Below are 21,140 nucleotides of genomic sequence, written 5' to 3' on the forward strand. Positions count from 1 at the left end.
CTACTGTAAAGACTGATGTAAAATATTCATTCAGTGTTTTTGCCATCTCCATATTTCCCACCATTAATTTCCCGGTCTCATCCTCTAAGGGACCAACATTTACTTCAGCCACCCTTTTTCTTTTTATATAACTATAAAAACTCTTACTATCTGTTTTTATATTTTTTGCTAATTTACTTTCATAATCTATCTTCCCTTTCTTAATCAATCTTTTTGTTATTTTTTGCTGTCTTTTAAAGTTTTCCCAATCCTCTATCCTCCCACTAGATTTGGTTACCTTATATGCCCTTGTTTTTAGTCGAATACTATCCTTAATTTCTTTACTTAGCCACGGATGGCTGTCTTTTCTTTTACACCCTTTTCTTCTCAGTGGAATATTTTTTTTTGGAAGTTGTAAAATAACTCCTTAAATGTACACCACTGATCATGTATCGTCTTACCCTTTAATCTATTTTCCCAATCCACACTACTCAATTCCGCTCTCATACCTTCATAGTCTCCTTTATTCAAGCTTAGCACGCTTGTTTGAGATCCAACCTTCTCACCCTCTAATTGAATATGGAATTCAACCATGTTATGGTCACTCATTCCAAGGGGATCCTTTACTAGGACATTTTTAATTAATCCCGTCTCGTTACACAGGACCAGATCTAAGGTTGCTTGCCCCCTGGTCGGTTCAGTTACATACTGCTCAAGAAACCCATCCCTAATACACTCAATGAACTCATCCTCAAGGCAGCCCTGCCCAATTTGATTTGTCCAATTAATATGATAGTTAAAATCCCCCTGCTTCAGATAGTGTGTCTCACCAGCAATCCAGCCTGGACCCTCCCTGGTCTGTGTGTCTCAGTAAACACACCAACCAGCGCTCGGCAATTCTGACACCACCTTCTGATTTAGGCACAGACTCTGCAGACAGATGAAGCAGATACTTTTATTTCTGTGTGCAGGGTACAAGCAGACAGCACTTTACAATTTATCAAACACTTTCAATACTTGGTTACAATTATATACTTTGTTTCCTAATAAACTCTGCAGAATACAACATTTAAATCCACTCATCAAACCCTGAAACACAGATACAACTTTAAAATATGAGGTTGATCAGAATGTGAAAGACAGACAGACAGACTTGCATTTATATAGCGCCTTTCACAGCCTCAGGACGCCCAAAGCACTTTACAGCCAATGAGGTACTTTTGAAGTGTAGTCACTGTTGTAATGGAAGAAACGCAACACAGTTCTTGCACAGCAAGCTTCCACGGACAGCAATCTGATATTGTTTTCCTAATGCTGGTTGAGGGATAAATAAAACACTGATATACAACATGAGTTCAGTCCCAGCTGGAGCATTGGGTCCAATTCTGGGCTTTATCACTCCGGTTACACCAGGCGGGGGCTCTTAAAATCGGCCCGATCAGTTCGGGATGGGAATTATAAGGAGCCAGAGTCTGGAGCATGGTGTAAATAAAACAAACAACGCGTTTAGTTCATGCTTCGGGGGTGTAATTAAGCCCCGAATCGCTGTGTTTTTAATAAATGCCGCTTCTATGGTGCAGTTTAATAACAGCGCTGGGCAGCAGAGGTGTTGCACTAATTCATCTCAAACACCGCCATGTAGCGCCACCTTCCGCCTGTGGAGCAACATTACAGGCAGGAAGGTCACCGGGTTCCTGCAGCTCACAGCTCATTCCACCCAGTCAGTTCCTCTCTACAATTCACCATCCATTTGTTTCTTCTCTCCCCCTCCTTCTATTCCCCAGCCCTACACAGGCCCTTGCTGATCTTTCAGTTCCCAGTTCCGATGCAGGGTGTATTCCCGGAATGTTAACCTGTCTTCTCTCTCCACAGGTGATGACCTTGTCCACTCTCTATTCTAAACACTCCACACGCTTGAATGTTCTGATCATTTCCATCCCCTGGGTTTTCCCATGTTTCTGACACTCCCTCCTGTTCCCTTTTGATTTCACTTCTATCTGGTGAACCTTTTACTTTTTCCTTCCCTCGGGTATTATTTAATTTGCCGTGTCTCGGATGGTCCCTTTGTCATGTCCTTCCCACTGGTGTTCTATCTCACCCTAGTTCCTCTCCCCTGCCCCTCTTTACCTTTAACTTCCCAGCTGGAGTCTGTGGTTCCCTTGGTGTATTTCTGCCCGTGTTTTAATTCTCCTCTGTCTCTGGGCCCCAATGATTCTCGATGTTCTTGAGGTTTTTATTTAATTTTACAGGAGTCTCTGGAGCAGTTGCCATGAGTTTGTTCCCCTGCACCGATTAAACAAACAAATCTCACCAACAAGACATTGTCACTCGGTTGTAGCTGCCCTGACCTCAGGTGACATTTGGACCATCCGCACCACCTGTGACTGAGACCGACGCCCATCAGTTTGCAGCTGGCAGGAGGCAGGGTGAAATTATGGGATGGACCTGTTAGTGACCTTTAACCCCGCAGATTGTCAGCGGGGCAGAGTTTTCCCCGTCATCATTCGATCCCGGATGGAAGAAGGGAAAGATTCTCTCAGTGAAAGTGTGGGTGAAAGTGTGGAGATGGGACATGTTGTCCACATTGTAAAATGACACCTGTCCGTCCTCATAGTCCAGGTACACCCCGATCTTCCGGGGCTTCACACTCGGGGTGAGGGGGGTGGAAAAGGTAGCGGTGTTGGCTAAATAGCCTCTTCCAGGGAACAGCCACACAGTCCAGTATCCGGTCTCAGGTCTCAGGTCGACTCTTCCTTTCCTTTCAGCAGACTCTCGGGCCACTCCCACAACCCACCGTGTCTTGTCCCCCACCTCCACCTCCCAGTAGTGTCTCCCTGATGTGAATCCCTCCGATCCCAGAACAAAGGGCAAGTAATCAAACCTCTCCGGGGTGTCAGGGAGCGGCTGCCATTTGTCTCTGATTCTCACATTGGTCCGATCCTCAGACAGGATGAGCCAGGGATTCGCTGTGTTCGGATCCAGAGTCAGAGAGGCTGGAGCTGGGGAAAAGTTAAAATAACACAGTCAGTGATTTAGTTTCTTGCTGTGATTTATTCAAAGACTTTCCTTTTTAAAGTGACCACCCGGGCTCTGGGTTGTGTTCATGGAATCTGCTGCCACTCCAGGGTTTACGTCCTGGGGTCGATTTACATCGTTTTCATCCCCAACTTGTAGATAAAGACCAGAGAACCCCTGGAGACAGCGGGGGGGAGGTGAGAGACTGCCCCGGACACCTGGAAAATCAACCAACCCAATTACCGGTTGGACTAGAACCATAGAATCTTACATCACAGGAGGCGGCCATTCGGCCCATCGTGCCTGTGCCGGCTCTTTGAAAGAGCTGTCCAATTCAGGCCCACACCCCAGCTTTTAGTGCTCTCCCAGTCCGTGTCTTTTGAGAGTTGCTCTGCAATCTGCTTCCACCACCCTGTCACACAGCGCTTTCCAGATCTTAACAACCCTCTGTGGGAAACAATTTCTCCTCATTTCCACTCTCGTTCTTCTGCCAATTATTTTAAATCAATGACCTCTGGTTACAGACCCACTTGACAAAGGAAACAGGTTCTCCTCATCTGCTCCATCAAAATCTCTCACAATTTTAAGTACCTCTATTAAACCTACCCTCAACCTTCTTGAGGTTATCCCTAATACGTTGTTGACTTTGTTAATGTGTTAAACCCATGGATGTGTATCGTCTCTATACTGTTTCAGTTTCAGATCTTGAAAACTTCAGTAAGATCTCCCCAAGCCCTTCCTTATCCAGTGCAAAGACTCCCAGATTCTGCAGCCTCTCCTCTTGACTAAGGTGCCTAATCCCACCTATCAGATGAGTTGCCTTTTACCGCAAGCTCTCCAATGCCCGCATGTCTTCCTGATATGTTGATCAAAATCATACCCAGAACTCCAGGCGGGGCCGGACCAGTCTCCTCTACAAATTCAGTCTCACATCCTGAGATTGGTGCTCTAGTCCTCTGAACTCCAGCCGGGGCCGGACCAGTCTCCTCTACAAATTCAGTCTCACATCCTGAGATTGGTGCTCTAGTCCTCTGAACTCCAGCCGGGGCCGGACCAGTCTCCTCTACAAATTCAGTCTCACATCCTGAGATTGGTGCTCTAGTCCTCTGGTTATACAGATCCCTTTACTGCTTTAGCACACAGTGCTGGTGGCTTCAGCCACTTACCCAGAGGAACCCACAAGAAAGCAAAATATGAGAATGGAGAGGCTCCCGGGGATTAACAACCGACACTGTGAAAATTTAATCTGGGGTCTGAGAGCTGGTTTAGGCTCTTCTCATCTGGATTTATAAATCAGGAAAAGAAACAGAAGAGTTTTACCGGGGTGAATGGCGTCTATCATTTCTCTCCACACTGTGTACTGTAAAGGGCCGTTGAACTTTCCGATAGACAGGGCACCATCTGCTACTGACAGTACTTGATAGTCCTCACTACTGCTGTAAATATTAAACAGTTGATGTTATAAATTGACCATAAACACTTTTCTGAGCTGTTTTACCAAACTGTGCAGAGTTTCAGTAAAGAACATGTCCTACCTCCTCGTCCAACAAACTTCCTCCTGAAATAAATAAAACACATTCTGAGTTGAGAGAGACTGAGCGTCTATATCGTGACAGCTGAAATTACACCCAGATTGTTACAAGCTGCTGATAATCCGAATTTTCGCTTCTTCTTGTTATATAATCAATGACCTGGACTTCAATATACAAGGCACCATTGAAACATCGGATATACAGCACTGAAACAGGCCATTCGGCCCAACCAGTCCATGCTGCCGTTTATGCTCCACTCGCGCCTCTTCCCGTCTTTCCTCATCTAACTATCAGCATAAACCTCTATTCCCCCTCAGCCTTCTCCCAGCCTTTTCACCCTTTCCCAATATCTATACCCTCACTTTTCTGGTATCATCCTTGTGAATCTTCCCTGCACCCTTTCCAGAGCCTCTATATCCTTTTTATAATATGGTGACCAGAATTGTACGCAGCTAAGTATAACCAAGGGTGAAAGCACGGAAGGCAGCCGGCCCAGACGGGGTTCCACCCCGTGTCTTCAAGACCAGCTGGCTCCTGTGTTCACGGACATTTTTAACATCTCATTGCAGCAGTCTGTTGTACCAGTGTGCTTCAAGGAGACGACCATTGTGCCGTTACCTAAGAAGACCAAGGTAACAGGCCTCAATGACTATCGACCCGTGGCTCTAACATCCATAGCCATGAAGTGCCTGGAAAAGCTGGTCATGACACATAAACAGCATCATCCCCGACTCCTTGGACCCGGTTCAGTTCGCATACAGGGCGAACAGGTCTGTGGACGATGCCATCTCCCTAACACTACACACTGCCCTGGAACACCTAGACAGGAGGGACACTTACGTCAGACTGTTGTTCATTGACTACAGCTCTGCATTTAATACTATTGTTCCCTCCAAGCTGTTCCTGAAACTGAGGGAACTAGGCCTGGGCACCCCCATCTGCAATTGGATTCTGGATTTCCTGACTGGTAGGCCTCAAGTGGTGAAAATAGGGAACAACACCTCATCCACTCTGGTCCTCAACACCGGAGTGCCACAAGGCTGCTGCCTCAGTCCTTGGCTGTACTCTCTGTTTACACATGACTGTACAGCCATACACAGCAACAACCGGATCAAGTTTGCCGACGACACCACAATAATTGCCCTGATAAGCAACGATGACGAGACGGAGTACAGAGATGAGATAGTCCAGCTGATGAGATGGTGCAATGACAACAGCCTTGTCCTGAACGTTGGTAAGACTAAGGAGCTCCTCGTGGACTTCAGAAGCCACCAAGGGAACCACCGCCCCATCATCATAGACGGGACACCAGTGGAAGTCGTCAGTTGCTTCCGATTCCTGGGACTGCAGATCTCCGATGACCTGGCCTGGAACCACAATACTGAGGCCATGCTGAAGAAGGCACACCAGCACCTCTACCCTCTACGGTGCCTGAGGAAATGTGGCATAAGCACACAGTGGCTTGTGAACTTTTACCGTGGCACCATAGAGAGCGTCCTGACGGGTGGTGTCAATGTGTGGTATGGTAACACCACTGCACAGGACAGGAAAGCCATCCAGAGGGTTGTGAGGACGGCAGAAAAGATCATCGGGTGTGCACTTCCGTCCATCGAGGAGATCTTCCAGACCAGGTGTCAGAACAAGGCCCGCTCCGTCATCCAGGACCCCAATCACCCTGGGCACAAACTGTTCTCCCTCCTGCGGTCCGGTTGTCGGTATCGCAGCATCCGAACCAGGACCAGCAGGTTCAAGAACAGTTTCTACTCACAGGCAGTGCGCCTACTGAACTGCTAACCGCACTGCCCCACATATCATAGTCACATTCTCCCCTCCACCCTGGAATTGTATATCACATGAACCGTGAGCACACAAGAACATTCTTGATCACTGGACTGTGTGCACATAGGACTCTTGTACCTCAACCTTAACTTATAACTCATTTGTACATCGCACACTGCATTTTAACTTATACTTATTATATACTTATACTACCATATACTTATCATATTACATTACTATTACTTCCAGTGGTAATAGAGGCTTTTTGCACTATTCATCATATCCTGCAACTTGGACTGTCATTGCTATACTTATTTGCTTATTGTTTCTATATTTATATACTTGTTTTTACTTTTGCTTTTTATATTTATACTTATATTGTGGGAGTGAGTGGGGAGTAAGCATTCCATTGTACTAGTTACATATGGCAATAAAATAATCTTGAATCTTGAAGGTTCGATACAAGTTTGGCATAACTTCCCTACTTTTCAATTCTATCCCTCTGGAAATAAACCCGAGAGCTTGGTTTGCTTTTTTGATGGCCTTGCTAACCTGTGTCGATACTTTTAGTGCTGTGTGTATAGTTGTACTCCGAGATCCCTTTGCTCCTCTACTCCACCCAGACTCGCACCCTCCAAGTAATAAGTGACCTCCCTATTCTTCCTACCAAAATGCAATACCTCACATTTATGTGTTGAAATTCATTTGCCAATTATATGCCCATTCTGCAAGTTTATTAATCTCTTCCTGTAATTTGTTGCAGCCTCCTCAGTATTGACTATCCCCCCAATTTGGTGTCATCTGCAAATTTAGAAATTGTTTTTGATTCCAAAGTCTAAATTGTTAATATAAATTGTGAACAAGTGGTCCGTCCCAGCACTGATCCTTGTGGCAAACCACTTCCCACCTTCTGCCACTCTGAAAAGCTACCCTTTACCCCTACTCTCTGCTATCTGTCTTGAAGCTAGCTATCCATTCTGCTACTTGTCCCCTGACTCCGCATTCTCTGACCTTATTCATTAGTCTATTATGTGCTACCTTATCGAAGGCCTTTTGAAAATCTAGATAAATTACATCTACTACATTACCCTTGTCTACTCTGTTATCTCAAAAAAATTCCAGATGATACAAAATTTGGAAATGTAAACAGTGAAGAGGATAGTAGCAGACTTCGGGAGGGCAGTGGCAGGCTGCTGAAACGGGATGACACATGGCAGATGAAACTTAACATGGAGATGGGTGAAGCGATGCATTTTGGAAGGAAGAATGAGAGGCAATATAAATTGATTGGTATAATTTTAAAGGAGTGCAGGAACGGAGGGACCTGGGGGAATCACATACATAAATATTTGAAGGTGGTAGGACAAGTTGATAAAGATGTTAAAAAGCCATAATGGAACATTAGCTTTGTAAAATAGTAGAGAGAAAAATGCGAGGAAGTTATGCCAAACCTTTAAGAAAAATCACTGGCTAAGCCTCAGCTGGACTATTCTGTCCCATTCTAGGCACCACTCTTTAGGAAGGATGGACAGGCCTCGGCGAGGGTGCAGAAGAGGTTGCCAGAACGATAGCAGGGATGAGAGACTTCAGTTATGAGCGACTGGGGAATCTGGGATTGTTCTCCTTACAGCAGAGAAGGAGAAGGGAAGATTCAATGGAGATGTTCAAAATTGAGGAGTTTTGATAGCATAAATAATAACAAACTGTTTTAATTGGCAGGAGGGTCCTAACCAGAAGACATAAATTTCAGATATTTGGCAAAATAATATAGGGAGAATTTTTTTGTTAATAATGAATTGTGATAATCTGGAATGCACAGATTGAAAGTGTGAAGGGAGCAGATTCAATAGTAATTTTCAACACGGAATTGGATGAATATTTGAAAAAGAAAAATTTGCAGGGGAATGGGGAAAGAGCAGTGGGAGTGGGATTAATTGGTTAGCTCTATCAAAAATTCTATAGATTCGGGAACGGTTCCTGCAGATTGGAGGATAGCAAATGTAACCCCGCTATTTAAGAAAGGAGGGAGAGAGAAAACGGGGAACTACAGACCTGTTAGCCTCACATCAGTAGTTGGGAAAATGCAGGAATCTATTATAAAGGATACAATAACTGGGCACTTAGATTGGGCAGAGTCAATATGGATTTATGAAAGGGAAATCCTGTTTGACAAACCTATTGGAGTTCTGAGAGGATGTAACTAGTGGAGTAGACAAAGGGGAACCGGTAGATGTGGTGTATCTGGGTTTTCAGAAGGCCTTCGATAAGGTCCCACACAAGAGGTTGGTGGACAAAATTAGGGCACATGGAATTGGGGGTAATATACTAGCATGGATTGAGAATTGGTTAACAGACAGAAAACAAAGAGTAGGGATAAACGGGTCTTTTTCAGGATGGCAGGCTGTGACTAGTGGGGTACCGCAAGGATCGGTGCTTGGGCCGCAGCTATTTCACAATCTAGATCAATGATCTGGATGAGGGGACTAAATGTAACATATCCAAATTTGCTGATGATACAAAGCTAGGTGGCAGAGTCAGTTGCGAAGAGGCTTCAAGGGGATCTGAACAGGCTCAGTGAGTGAGCGAGAACATGGCAGATGGAATATAATGTGGATAAATGTGAAGTTATCCACTTTGGTAGCAAAAACAGAAAGGCAGAGTATTTCCTAAACGGTGAAAGATTGAGGAATGCAGATGTTCAAAGGGACCTGGGTGTTCTTGTACATGAGTCACTGAAAGTGAATGTGCAGATGCAGCAAGCCATTAGGAAGGCAAATGGTGTGCCGGCCTTTATTACAAGAGGATTTGAGTACAGGAGTAAAGAAGTCTTACTCCAATTATATAGGGCCTTGGTGAGACCACACTTGGAGTACTGTGTACAATTCTGGTCCCCTTACCATAGAGGGAGAGCAACAAAGGTTCACGAGATTGATTCCTGGGATGGCAGGACTGTCATATGAGAAGAGATTGAGTAAACTAGGCCTGTATTCTCTTGAATTCAGAAGAATGAGGGGGGATCTCATTGAAGCATACAACATTATTACAGGGCTTGATAGGGTGGATGCTGGGAGAATGTTTCCCTTGGCCGGGGAGTCTAGAACCAGGGGCCACAGCCTCAGGATAAAGAGTAGGCCATTCAGGACTGAGATGAGAAGAAATTTCTTCACACAGAGGGTGGTGAATCTTTGGAATTCTCTAGCCCAGAGGACTGTGGAGGCTCAGTTAGTGGGTATATTCAAAACAGAAGTCGATAGATTTCTGACTAGTAAGGGCATCAAGGGATATGGCGATAGGGCTGGCGAATGGAGTTGAGGAAGATGATCAGCCATGATCTCATTGAATGGCGGCGCGAGCTCGAAGGGCCGAATGGCCTACTCCTGCTCCCATTTCTTATGTTCTTAAATTATCATGGGCAAGATGAGCTGAGCGGTCTCCTTGTGTGCTGTAGCATTCTATGATTGTATGTCGTTGAAACGTTTGATTTCTGTGTCAGCAACTGGAACTTAACATCAGTGTCACTCACAGACACAGTGACTCTCACACCCACCGCACCAGACACACCCACACACTCACAACATGGAACTGTAACTGGATTATAATGAGTGTTCCGGGAATATATTAACTCGAGCAAAATGGACATAACCAAAAACTAAGTGTTAAGATCACGAAAACTCATTCCTGGGAAGTTGCAGGTATTCCTGGGAATCTGCAGACAGTGTGGGAACCGGTTAGTTCGGTGACAACAGAACCGCTCCAGAAGACAAAACAATCGGCTTCAATCAGTTTCGAACTATTCAGCAAATGCTGCATTTATTTCAGTTATCATCAGTTATTTTGTGACTGTGTGAAGTTTCACTGAACTGACCCGCAATATAATCCTCACCTTCAGAAATGTCAGCCCGTCTTTTTGCTCCATCTGTTTCTCCAACTTTGCCAGCTTCTCCTGAATAGAATTTAAATTCTCTTGAATTTCTCGAAGGTTTTTCTCCATTGTTTCTAGAATCTCCCCCTCTTGTTCCCGGAGATCTCTGATTAAACGCTGCTCTTTCTCACTGAGAATCTGGTGCATTTTAGCGAACTCGGATGTGATGCGGGTCTGCAGACTGCTCGACTGTTCCTACCAAATGAAATGTGAAACATAATTAATGTACCGCGATAAAGGCAACAAAACTAACCGAGATCCCAGAAAATCAGCACAGGGAGACCTTACCCTAACTGCGGAAATCTGCTGTTTCTGTTTTATTTCCATTTCTAGAGCCATCGATTTCTTCTCTGTGAGAGAATCTAAGGAATATTTCAGCTGATCCTGGGATTGGGAGGGAAAAATCACAGAATAAAAGTGCTAGACCATGAAAATGTGATAAAATAATCAGGTGATCAAATCTGCTCCCTTTTACCTTGTAGATTCCAACAGCTTCTTTAATGGGCACGAAGCGGTGCTCTCTGTGTTCCCGCGCATCTCTACATATCACACAGATCAGTTTCTGGTCAGTTTCACAAAACAGCTTCAGTTCTTCCTGATGTTCCTCACAGTGAAGTTTACTTCCCTTCTCTTTCGGATTCAGGGTTAATTTTCGAGCTTTCTCGGCCAGATTCGCTAAGGCCCGATTAACCTTGAGGTTTAATTCCGGAAACTCCTCTCTACATTCCGGGCAGGAGTTTGTCTCCTTCTTTTCCCAAAACTGAGAGATACAGGAGCGGCAGAAGTTGTGCCCACACTCCAGTATTACCGGATCGGTGAAGAAATCCAGACAAATGGAACAATTTAAATCCTCTGTGAAACTCTCGGCCTGCTGTCTGGAAGCCATGATTCAGTTTCAGTACTTCCTGATTCAAACTGCTGGGATCATGTTTCTGTGGGCGGAGCCACCTCGGTTCCCAGTCTGAGATCACTCTTCAACAACAACAACTTGCATTTATATTGCGCCTTTCTTAGTAAAACGTCCCAAGGCGGTTCAGAGCAGCGCTAGCAGTACATTCCAGATCACAACAACTCGCTCTTCAAAAAATTTAGTTCATGTCTCCTCTGGTTCTTCTGCCAATCGCCATAAATCTGAAACAAAATTTGACACCGAGTCACAAAGTAATATTAGGACAGGTGGCCAAAAGCTTGGTCAAAGTGGTCGGTTTTAAGGAGCGTCTTAGAGGAGGAGAGAGAGGTCGAGAGGCTGGAAGGTTTCGGTAGAGAATTCAAGAGCTTAGGGCCCAGGCAGCTGAAGGCACAGCCGCCAATGGTGGAGCGATTAAAATCCGGGATGTGCAAGAGTCCAGGATTGGAGGAGTGCAGAGAATTTAAATTCAGTAATTCAATAAATCTCGAATAAAAAGCTACTGTCAGTAATGGCGACCATGAAACTACCGGATTGTCATAAACCCATCTGGTTCACTAATGTCCTTTCGGGAAGGAAATCTGCCACCCTTACCCGGTCTGGCCGATATGGAACTCCAGGCCCACAGCAATGTGATTGACTCGGAATTGCCCCTGAAATGGCCAAGCAAGCCACTCAGTTGTACCAAACCGTTACCAAGAATTATACTAAGAATAAAACAGGACGGACCACCCGGCATTGACCTACGCTCCGGACACGACAAAGGCACACGCAGCCCAGTCGCCCCTGCAAAGTCCACCTTGCTAACATCTGGGGACTTGTGCCCAAATAGGGAGAACTGTCCCACAGACTAGTCAAGAAACAGCCCGACATATGTCTGATTCTGTGAGTTTGAATTTCAGCCAATGTCCCAGTCTCCTCCATCACCATCCCTGGGTATAGGAGTGGCCCTGGGAGTCCTCAACATTGAATCAGGACCCCATGAAGTCTCATGGCATCAGGTCATGCCTGGGCAAGGAAACCTCCTGCTGATTAACACCTACCGCCCTCCCTCAGCTGATGAATCAGTAATCTCAGTGTTCTCGCTCAGGCCAACATTCCCAGCATCGAAGCTTTGACCACGCTCGATCAGCTCCGATGGACGGGTCACATCGTCCGCATGCCCAATACGAGACTCCCAAAACAAGCGCTCTACTCGGAGCTCCGACAAGGCAAGAGAGTCCCAGGTGGACATCCTCAAAGCCTCCTTGAAAAAGTGCAACATCCCCACTGACACCTGGGAATCACTGGCTCAAGACTGCACAAAGTGGAGGAGAAGCATCCGGGAAGGCACTGAACACCTCGAGTCTCTTTGCCGGGAGCAAGCGGAAGCCAAGCGCAAGGAGCGCACGTCAACCCAAGCACCCCACCCACCCGGCCCTTCAACCACCGTCTGTCCCACCTGTGACAGAGACTGTAGGTCCCACATTGGACTCATCAGTCACCTGAGAACTCATTTTTAATGTGGAAGCAAGTTATCCTCGGTTCCGAGGGACTGCCTAAGAACTCCTCCATGTTGAACACCTCTTTGAAGAAGCAGTGAGTATAGCGAGGGCACAGAATGTACTCTGGGTGGGGGACTTCAATAACCATCACCAAGAGTGATTCGGTAGGACCACTACTGACTGAGCTGGCCAAGTCCTGAAGGACAGAACTGCCAGACTGGGCCTGTAGCAGGTGGTGAAACAACCAACACAAGGGAAAAACCGACTTGACCTCATCCTCACCAATCTACCTGTTGCAGATGCATCTGTCCATGACAGCATTGGTAGCAGTGAACACCGCAGAGTCATTGTGGAAACAAAGTCTTCACTCCGAGGACACCCTCCACTGCGCTAAATGGGATAAATTCAGAACAGATCTAGCAGCTCAAAACTGGGCATCCAAGAGATGCTGTGGGCCATCAGCGTCAGCAGAATTGTATTCCACCACAATCTGTAACCTCGTGGCCCGGCATATCCCTCACTCTACCATTACCATCAAGCCAGGGGACTAACCCTGGTTCAATAAGGAGTATAGAAGAGCATGCTGGGAGCAGCACCAGGCGTACCTAAAAATGCGGTGCCAACCTGGGGAAGTTGCAACACAGGACTACATGCATGCTAAAAAGCGGAAGCAGCATGCTATAGACAGGACGAAGCGATCCCACAATTAACGGAGCAGATCAAAGCTCTGCAGTCCTGCCACATCCAGTCGTGAATGGGGGTGGATCATTAAACAACTAACGGGAGGAGGAGGCTCCATGAATATCCCCATCCTAAATGATGGTGGAGCCCAGCACGTGAATGTAAAAGACAAGGCCGAAGCATTTGCAATCATTTTCAGCCAGAAGTGCTGAGTGGATGATCCATCTCATCTTCCTAGTGAGGTCCCCACCATCACAGAAGCCAGTCTTCAGCCACTTCGATTCACTCCATGTGATATCAAGAAACGGCTGAGTGCACTGGATACAGCAAAGGCTATGGGCCCTGACAACATCCCGGCTATCGTGCTGAAGACTTGTGCTCCAGAACTAGCCGTGCCTCTAGCCAAGCTGTTTCAGTACAGCTACAACACTGGCATCTATCCGACAATGTGGAAAATTGCCCACGTATATGTCCCGTTCACAAAAAGCAGGACAAATCCAATCTATCAAATTACCGCCCCATCAGTCTACTCTCAATTATCAGCAAAGTGATGGAAGGTGTCGTCGACAGTGCTATCAAGTGGCACTTACTAATAACCTGATCACTGATGCCCAGTTTGGGTTCCGCAATTACAGCCTTGGTCCAAACATGGACAAAGGAGCTGAATTCCAGAGGTGAGGTGAGAGTGACTGCCCTCGACATCAAGGCAGCATTTGATCGAGTTTGGCATCAAGGAGCCCTACTAAAACTGAAGTCAATGGGAATCACGGGGGAAACTCTCCACTGGCTGGAGTCATACCGAGCAAAGGAAGATGGTTGTGGTGGTTGATGGTCAATCATCACAGCCCCAGGATATCGCTGCAGGAGTTCCTCAGGGCAGTGTCCTAGGCCTAACCATCTTCTGTTGCTTCATCAATGACCTTCCCTCTTACATAAGGTCAAAAATGGGTATGTTCGCTGGTGACTGCACAGTGTTCAGCGCCATTCGCAACTCCTCATATAATGAAGCAGTCCATGCCCGCATGTAACAAGACCTGGACAACCTTCAGGCTTGGGCTGATAAGCGGCAGGTAACATTCGCTCCACACAAGTGTCAGGCAATGACTATCTCCAACAAGCGAGAGTCTAACCACCGCCCCTTGATATTCAACGGCATTACCATCGCCGAATCCCCCACCATCAACATCCTGGGGGTCACCATTGACCAGAACCTTAGCTGGACCAGCCACATAAATACTGTGGCAACAAGAGCAGGTCAGAGGCTAGGTATTCTGCGGCGAGTGTCTCACCTCCTGACTCCCCAAAGCCTTTCCACCAGTTACAAGGCACAAGTAAGGGGTGTGATGGAATACTCTCCATTTGTCTGGATGAGTGCAGCTCCAACAACACGCCAGAAGCTCGACACCACCCAGGACAAAGCAGCCCGCTTGATTGGAACCCCATCCACCACCTTAAACAAACATTCACTCCCTCCACCACCGGTGCACCATGGCTGCAGTGTGTACCATCTACAAGATGCACTGCAGCAACTCGCCAAGGCTCCTTTGGCAGCACCTCCCAAACCCATGACCTCTACCACCTAGAAGGACAAGGGTAGCAGGCACATGGGAACACCACCACCTCTAAGTTCTGCTCCAAGTCACACACCATCTGAACTTGGAAGTATATCGACATTCATTCATCGTCGCTGGGTCAAAATCGTGGAACTCGCTCCCTAACAGCACTTCACCACACGGACTGCAGCGGTTCAAGGCGGCTGCCCACCACCACCTGCTCAAGGGCAACTAGACAAAAAATGCTGTGCTTGAGAGTGACACCCACATCAGAGGAACGAATGTAAAAAAAGTCAATCAAGTCTCGCTTCAACCTCCTCTGTTCCAAAGAAAACCCCAGCCTTTCCAATCGTTCCTCATAGCTAAAACTCTCCAGTCCTCGCAACATCCTCGTAAATCTCCTCTGTACCCTCTAGTGCATAACATAAGAAATAGGAGCAGTAGACGGCCATTCGGCCCTTCGAGCCTGCTCTGCCATTCAATGAGATCATGGAGGTGCCAGAGGACTGGAGGACAGCTAACGTAGTACCATTGTTCAAGAAGGGTAATAGGGATAAAGCAGGGAATGACAGGCCAGTGAGCCCAACATCAGTGGTAGGGTAATTATTGAAAAAAATTCTGAGGGACAGAATTAGTCTCCACTTGGAGAGGCAAGGATTAATCAAGGATAGTCAGCATGGCTTTGTCAGGGGGAGATCATGTCTTACCAATTTGATTGAATTTTTCGAGGGGGTGACTAGGTGCATAGATGAGGGTAGTGCAGTTGATGTAGTCTACATGGACTTCAGTAAGGCTTTTGACAAAGTCCCACATGGGAAACTGGTCAAGAAGGTAAGAGCCCATGGGATCCAGGGCAATTTGGCACATTGGATCCAAAATTGGCTTAGTGGCAGGAGGCAGAGGGTGATGGTCAAAGGTTGCTTTTGTGACTGGAAGCCTGTGTCCAGTGGGGTACCACAGGGATCGGTGCTGGGTCCCTTGCTGTTTGTAGTGTACATTAATGATTTAGATATGAATGTAGGGGGTATGATCAGTAAGTTCGCAGATGACATGAAAATTGGTGGAGTGGTAAATAGCGAGGAGGGAAGCCTCAGGCTACAGGACGATATAGACAGGTTGGTCAGATGGGCCTGAAAAGTGTGAGGTGATGCATTTTGGGAGGATTAACAAGGCAAGGGAATGCACAATGAATGGTAGAACCCTAGGAAGTACAGAGGATCAGAGGGACCTTGGTGTGCATGTACATAGATCCCTGAAGGCAGCAGGACAGGTAGATAATGTGGTTAAGAAGGCATATGGGATACTTGCCTTCATTAGCCAAGCCATAGAATATAAGAGCAGGGAGGTTATGCTGGAGCTGTACAAAGCGCTAGTTAGGCCACAGCTGGAATATTGTGTGCAGTTCTGGTCGCCACACTATAGGAAGCATGTGATTGCATTGGAGAGGGTGCAGAGGAGATTCACCAGGATGTCACCTGGACTGGAGCACTTCAGCTATGAAGAGAGACTGGACAGGCTGGGGTTGTTTTCCTTCGGGCAGAGAAGGCGGAGGGGGGACCTGATTGAGGTGTACAAAATTATGAGGGGCATAGATAGGGTAGATAGAAAGGAACTTTTCCCCTTAGTAGAGGGGTCAATAACCAGGGGGCATAGTTTCAAGGTAAGGGACAGCAGGTTTAGAGGGGATTGGAGGGAAAACTTTTTCACCCACAGGGTGGTTGGAATTTGAAACTCACTGCCTGAAAGGGTGGTAGAGGCAGGAACCCTCACAACATTCAAGAAGCATTTAGATGAGCACTTGAAACGCCATAGCATACAAGGCTACGGACCAAATGCTGGAAAATGGGATTAGATTAGACAGGGCTTGATGGCCGGCGCGGACACGATGGGCCGAAGGTCCTCTTTCTGTGCTGTATAACTCTGACTCTATAACGCCATTCACCGGCCCTAATCGCCATAACCCTTGATGCCTTTAGTAGTCAGAAATCTATCGACTTCTGTTTTGAATATACCCAATGACTGAGCCTCCACAGCCCTCTGGGGTAGAGAATTCCAATGATTCACCACCCTCGGTGTGAAGAAATTTCTTCCCATCTCAGTCCTGAATGGCCTACTCTTTATCCTGAGGCTGTGGCCCCTGGTTCTAGACTCCCCAGCCAAGGGAAACATTCTCCTAGCATCTACCCTATCAAGCCCTGTAATAATGTTGTATACTTCAATGAGATACTCTCTCATTCTTCTGAATTCAAGAGAATACAGGCCTAGTTTACTCAATCTCTTCTCATACGACAGTCCCGCCATCCCAGGAATCAATCTCGTGAACCTTCGCTGCACTCCCTCTATGGCAAGTATATCCTTCCTTAGGTAAGGAGACCAGAATTGTACACAGTACTCCAGGTGTGGTCTCACCAAGGCCCTATATAATTGGAGTAAGACTTCTTTACTCCTCTACTCAAATCCTCTTATAATGAAGGCTAGCATACCATTTGCCTTCCTAATGGCTTGCTGCACCTGCATATTCACTTTCAGTGACTCATGTACAAGGACACCCAGGTCACTTTGAGCATCTGCATTCCCCAATCTTTCACCATTTAGGAAATACTCTGCCTTTCACATTTATCCACATTATATTCTATCTGCCACGTTCTCATCCACTCACTGAGCCTGTTGAGATCCCCTTGAAGCCTCTTCACATCTGACACTGCCACCTAGCTTTGTATCAGCAGCAAATTTGGAAACGTTACATTTAGTCCCCTCATCCAAATCATTGATCTAGATTGTGAGTAGCTGGGGCCCAAGCACCGATCCTTGCAGTACCCCACTAGTCACAGCCCGCCATCCTGAAAAAGACCCGTTTATCCCTACTCTTTGTTTTCTGTCTGTTAACCAATTCTCAACCCATGCTAGTATATTACCCCCAATTCCAAGTGCCCTAATTTTGTTCACCAACCTCTTGTGTGGGACCTTATCGAAGGCCTTCTGAAAATCCAAATACACCACATCTACCGGTTCACCTTTGTCTACCGCACTAGTTACATCCTCAAAAGAACTCCAATAGGTTTGTTAAACAGGATTTCCCTTTCATAAATCCATGTTGACTCTGCCCAATCTTACGATTAGTTTCTAAGTGCCCAGTTATTGCATCCTTTATAATAGATTCCTGCAGTTTCCCAACTACTGATGTGAGGCTAACAGGTCTGTAGTTCCCCGTTTTCTCTCTCCCTCTTTTCTTAAATAGCGGGGTTACATTTGCTATCCTCCAATCTGCAGGAACTGTTCCAAAAGGAAGATGACAACCAATGCGTCCACTATCCCAATGGCCACCTCTTTCAAAACTCTAGGATGTAGGTCATCCGGTCCTTGGGATTTATCGACTTTTAGTCCCATTAATTTTGCCAATGCTGTTTTTTTACTAATAATAATTACTTTAAGTTCCTCATTCTCGCCACACCCTTGGTTTTCTCGTATTTCTGGGAGGCTTTTTGTGTCTTCCTCCGTGAGGACAGAAACAAAGTATTGATTTAATTTCTCTGCCATTTCCTCATTCCCTGTCTCTGACTGTAAAGGACCTACATTTACCTTCGCCAGCCTTTTCCTTTTCACATACCTATAGAAACTTTTACAATCCGTTTTTATATTTTTCACTAGTTTGTGCTCATATTCCATTTTCCCTTTATCAATTTCTTGGTCCCCCTTTGCTGATTTTTATAAAGATCCCAATCCTCAGGCTGACTGCTTTTTCTGGCAACTTTATAAGCTTCCTCCTTTGACTTAATACTAGCTTTAATTTCTTATGTTAGCCATGGTTGGATCACTTTTCCTTTTGGGTTTTTATGCCCTAGAGGGATATATGTTTGTTCCAAATTATGCATTATTTCCTTGACTGTTTCATCCTCAAAGAACTCCACAAATTTGTCAAACATGATTTTCCTTTCATAAAACCATGCTGACTCTGCTTGACTATATTATGAGGTTCTAAATGTCCTGTTACCACTTCCTTAATGATGGACTCCAGCATTTTCCCAATGACAGATGTTAGGCTAACTGGTCCATAGTTTCCTGTTTTCTGTTTCCCTCCTTTCTTAAATAGGGGCGTTACATTTGCAGTTTTCCAGTCCGCTGGGACCTCCAGAATCCAGGGAATTTTGGTAGATTACAACAATGCATCCACTACCTCTGCAGCCACCTCTTTTAAGACTCTAGGATGCAGGCCATCGGGTCCAGGAGACTTGTCCACCTTTAGTCCCATTAGTTTGCTGAGTACTTTCGCTCTAGTGATAGTGATTGTTATAAGTTCCCACCCCCCCGACCCCAATAGCCCCTTGATTATCCATTATTGGGATGCTTTTAGTGTCTTCTATCAAAATATATTTGTTCAAGGTCTCTGCCATTTCCCTGTTTCCCATTATTAATTCCCCAGACTCATCCTCTAGGGGACCAACGTTTACTTTAGCTACTCTCTTCCTTTTTATATACCCATAGAAGCTCTTGCTGTCTGTTTTTATATTTCTTGCTAGCTTACTCTCATAAGCTATCTTCTCTCTCTATCATTTTTTTAGTCGTCCTTTGCTGCTTTTTAAAAATGTCCCAATCCTCTGACCTTTCACTATTCTTCGCAACATTGAATGCTTTTGTTTTTAATTTGATACCATTTACTTCCTTAGTTAGCCATAGACGGTTCATCCTGCTCTTAGAGTCTTTCTTTCGCACTGGAATATATCTTTGCTGAGAGTTATGAAATATCTCCTTAAATGTTTGCCACTGCTTTTCTACAGTCTTACCCTGTAATATATTTTCCCAGTCCACTTTAACCAAGTCTGCCTTCATACCTTTGTAGTTACCTTTATTTAAGTTCAGGAGACTAGATGGAGACCTAGCTTTCTCACCCTCAGACTGGATTTGAAATTCTACCATGCTTCGATTGGGCACTTTGCAGCCTGCTGGACTCAACATTGAGTTCAACAATTTCAGATAATTATCCCTGCCCCCATTTTTCATGCAGTATGATTTTTGCCATTCCCATTTGCAACATTTTATCTTTCCTGCCTCTTACAAAAGTACAGGATGTTCTTTCTATTTCTTCCTCCCCTCCTAACCCACCCCCCACCCCCAGTCTCTGCACCTGCTTAATATCTGTTACATCTCCAGCTTTTTCCAGTTCTGATGAAGGGTCCCAGACCTAAACGTTAACTCTGTTTCTCTCTCCACGGATGCTGCCTGGCCTGCTGAGTATTTCCAGCATTTTCTGTTGTTATTTCAGATTTCCAGTATCTGCAGTATTTTGCAATTATATTAATTAATCCAGCCTTGTTACACATTACCAGATCTAAAATAGTCTTCTCCCTGGTTAGTTCCACAACATATTGTTCCAAGAAACCATCCCGTATACACTCTAAGAACTCTTCCTCAAGTCTACCTTTGCCAATTTGCTTTGTCCAATCAATATGAAGATTAAAATCGCCCATGATTATAGTCGTACCTTTCTTACAAGCCTTTATTATTTCTTGATTTATACTCTCTCCTACAGTGTGGCTACGTTTGGGGGCCTGTAGACCACTCCCACCAGTGACTTCTTACCCTTATTATTTCTTATCTGCACCCAAACCGATTCTACGTCTTGATCTTCTAATCAATATCATTTCTCATTACTGCACTGATCTTATCCCTTATTAACAGAGCTACACCACCTCCTTTTCCTTTCTGCCTATCCTTACGAAATGGCAAATACCCCTGAATATTCAGTTCCCAGCCTTGTCACCTTGCAACCACGTCTCTGTAATGGCTATCAGATCATACCCATTTATTTCTATTTGTGCTGTCAACTCATCTATCTTGTTACAAATGCATTCAGATATAGAGCTTTTAATTTTGTCTTTTTACCATTTTTCCCTACTCTGACCCACTCTTATCTGTCCCTTCCCGTCACACTCTGGTTATCATTACCCCTATCGTTACCCTGCACTTTAGCCTTCTCATTTTTCTTTTCAAAGAGTTTTAAAATTTCTGCTCAGCGTATCCCTCCACCCCCCCCCCGCCAACTATTTAGTTTAAAGCCCTATCTACAGCCCTAGTTATTCGATTCGCCAGGACACTGGTCCCAGCCTGGTTCAAATGAAGCCCGTCCCAACGGAACAGCTCCCTCTTATCCCAGTACTGGTGCCAGTGCCCCAGGAATCGAAACCCATTTCTCCCACACCAGTCTTTAAGCCACTCGTTCATCTCTCTGATCCTATTTACCCTATGCCAATTTGCACATGGCTCAGGTAGCAATCCAGAGATTATTACCGG

General features: G+C 45.6%; 2 protein-coding genes across 3 annotated transcripts in view; one reads left to right on the forward strand and one right to left on the reverse strand.

The window, feature by feature from the left end:
* Positions 1 to 21,140, forward strand: part of LOC147096328 (E3 ubiquitin-protein ligase TRIM69-like) — a 240,911-nt gene that overhangs the window by 158,705 nt on the left and 61,066 nt on the right.
* On the reverse strand, positions 916 to 21,140 carry LOC147096332 (zinc-binding protein A33-like). 2 transcript variants are annotated; one of them, XM_085973866.1, is made up of 7 exons: positions 21,090 to 21,140; positions 10,703 to 11,358; positions 10,516 to 10,611; positions 10,189 to 10,422; positions 4,530 to 4,552; positions 4,315 to 4,427; positions 916 to 2,978 (listed from the first exon to the last, which is right to left on the reverse strand). In XM_085973866.1, exons 2-7 carry the CDS (start codon positions 11,111 to 11,113, stop codon positions 2,428 to 2,430), a joined length of 1,428 nt encoding a protein of 475 aa, XP_085829992.1. In that variant the 5' UTR covers positions 11,114 to 11,358; positions 21,090 to 21,140; the 3' UTR covers positions 916 to 2,427. The 2 variants fall into 2 exon arrangements, with proteins under 2 accessions (XP_085829992.1, XP_085829991.1); XM_085973865.1 differs by having other exon boundaries at positions 4,315 to 4,430.

Source organism: Somniosus microcephalus, unplaced genomic scaffold (genome assembly GCF_052327205.1).
Source record: "Somniosus microcephalus isolate GS21.2 unplaced genomic scaffold, FLI_Smic_1.0 unresolved_chr1, whole genome shotgun sequence".
In the NCBI taxonomy this organism is placed as follows: domain Eukaryota; kingdom Metazoa; phylum Chordata; class Chondrichthyes; order Squaliformes; family Somniosidae; genus Somniosus; species Somniosus microcephalus.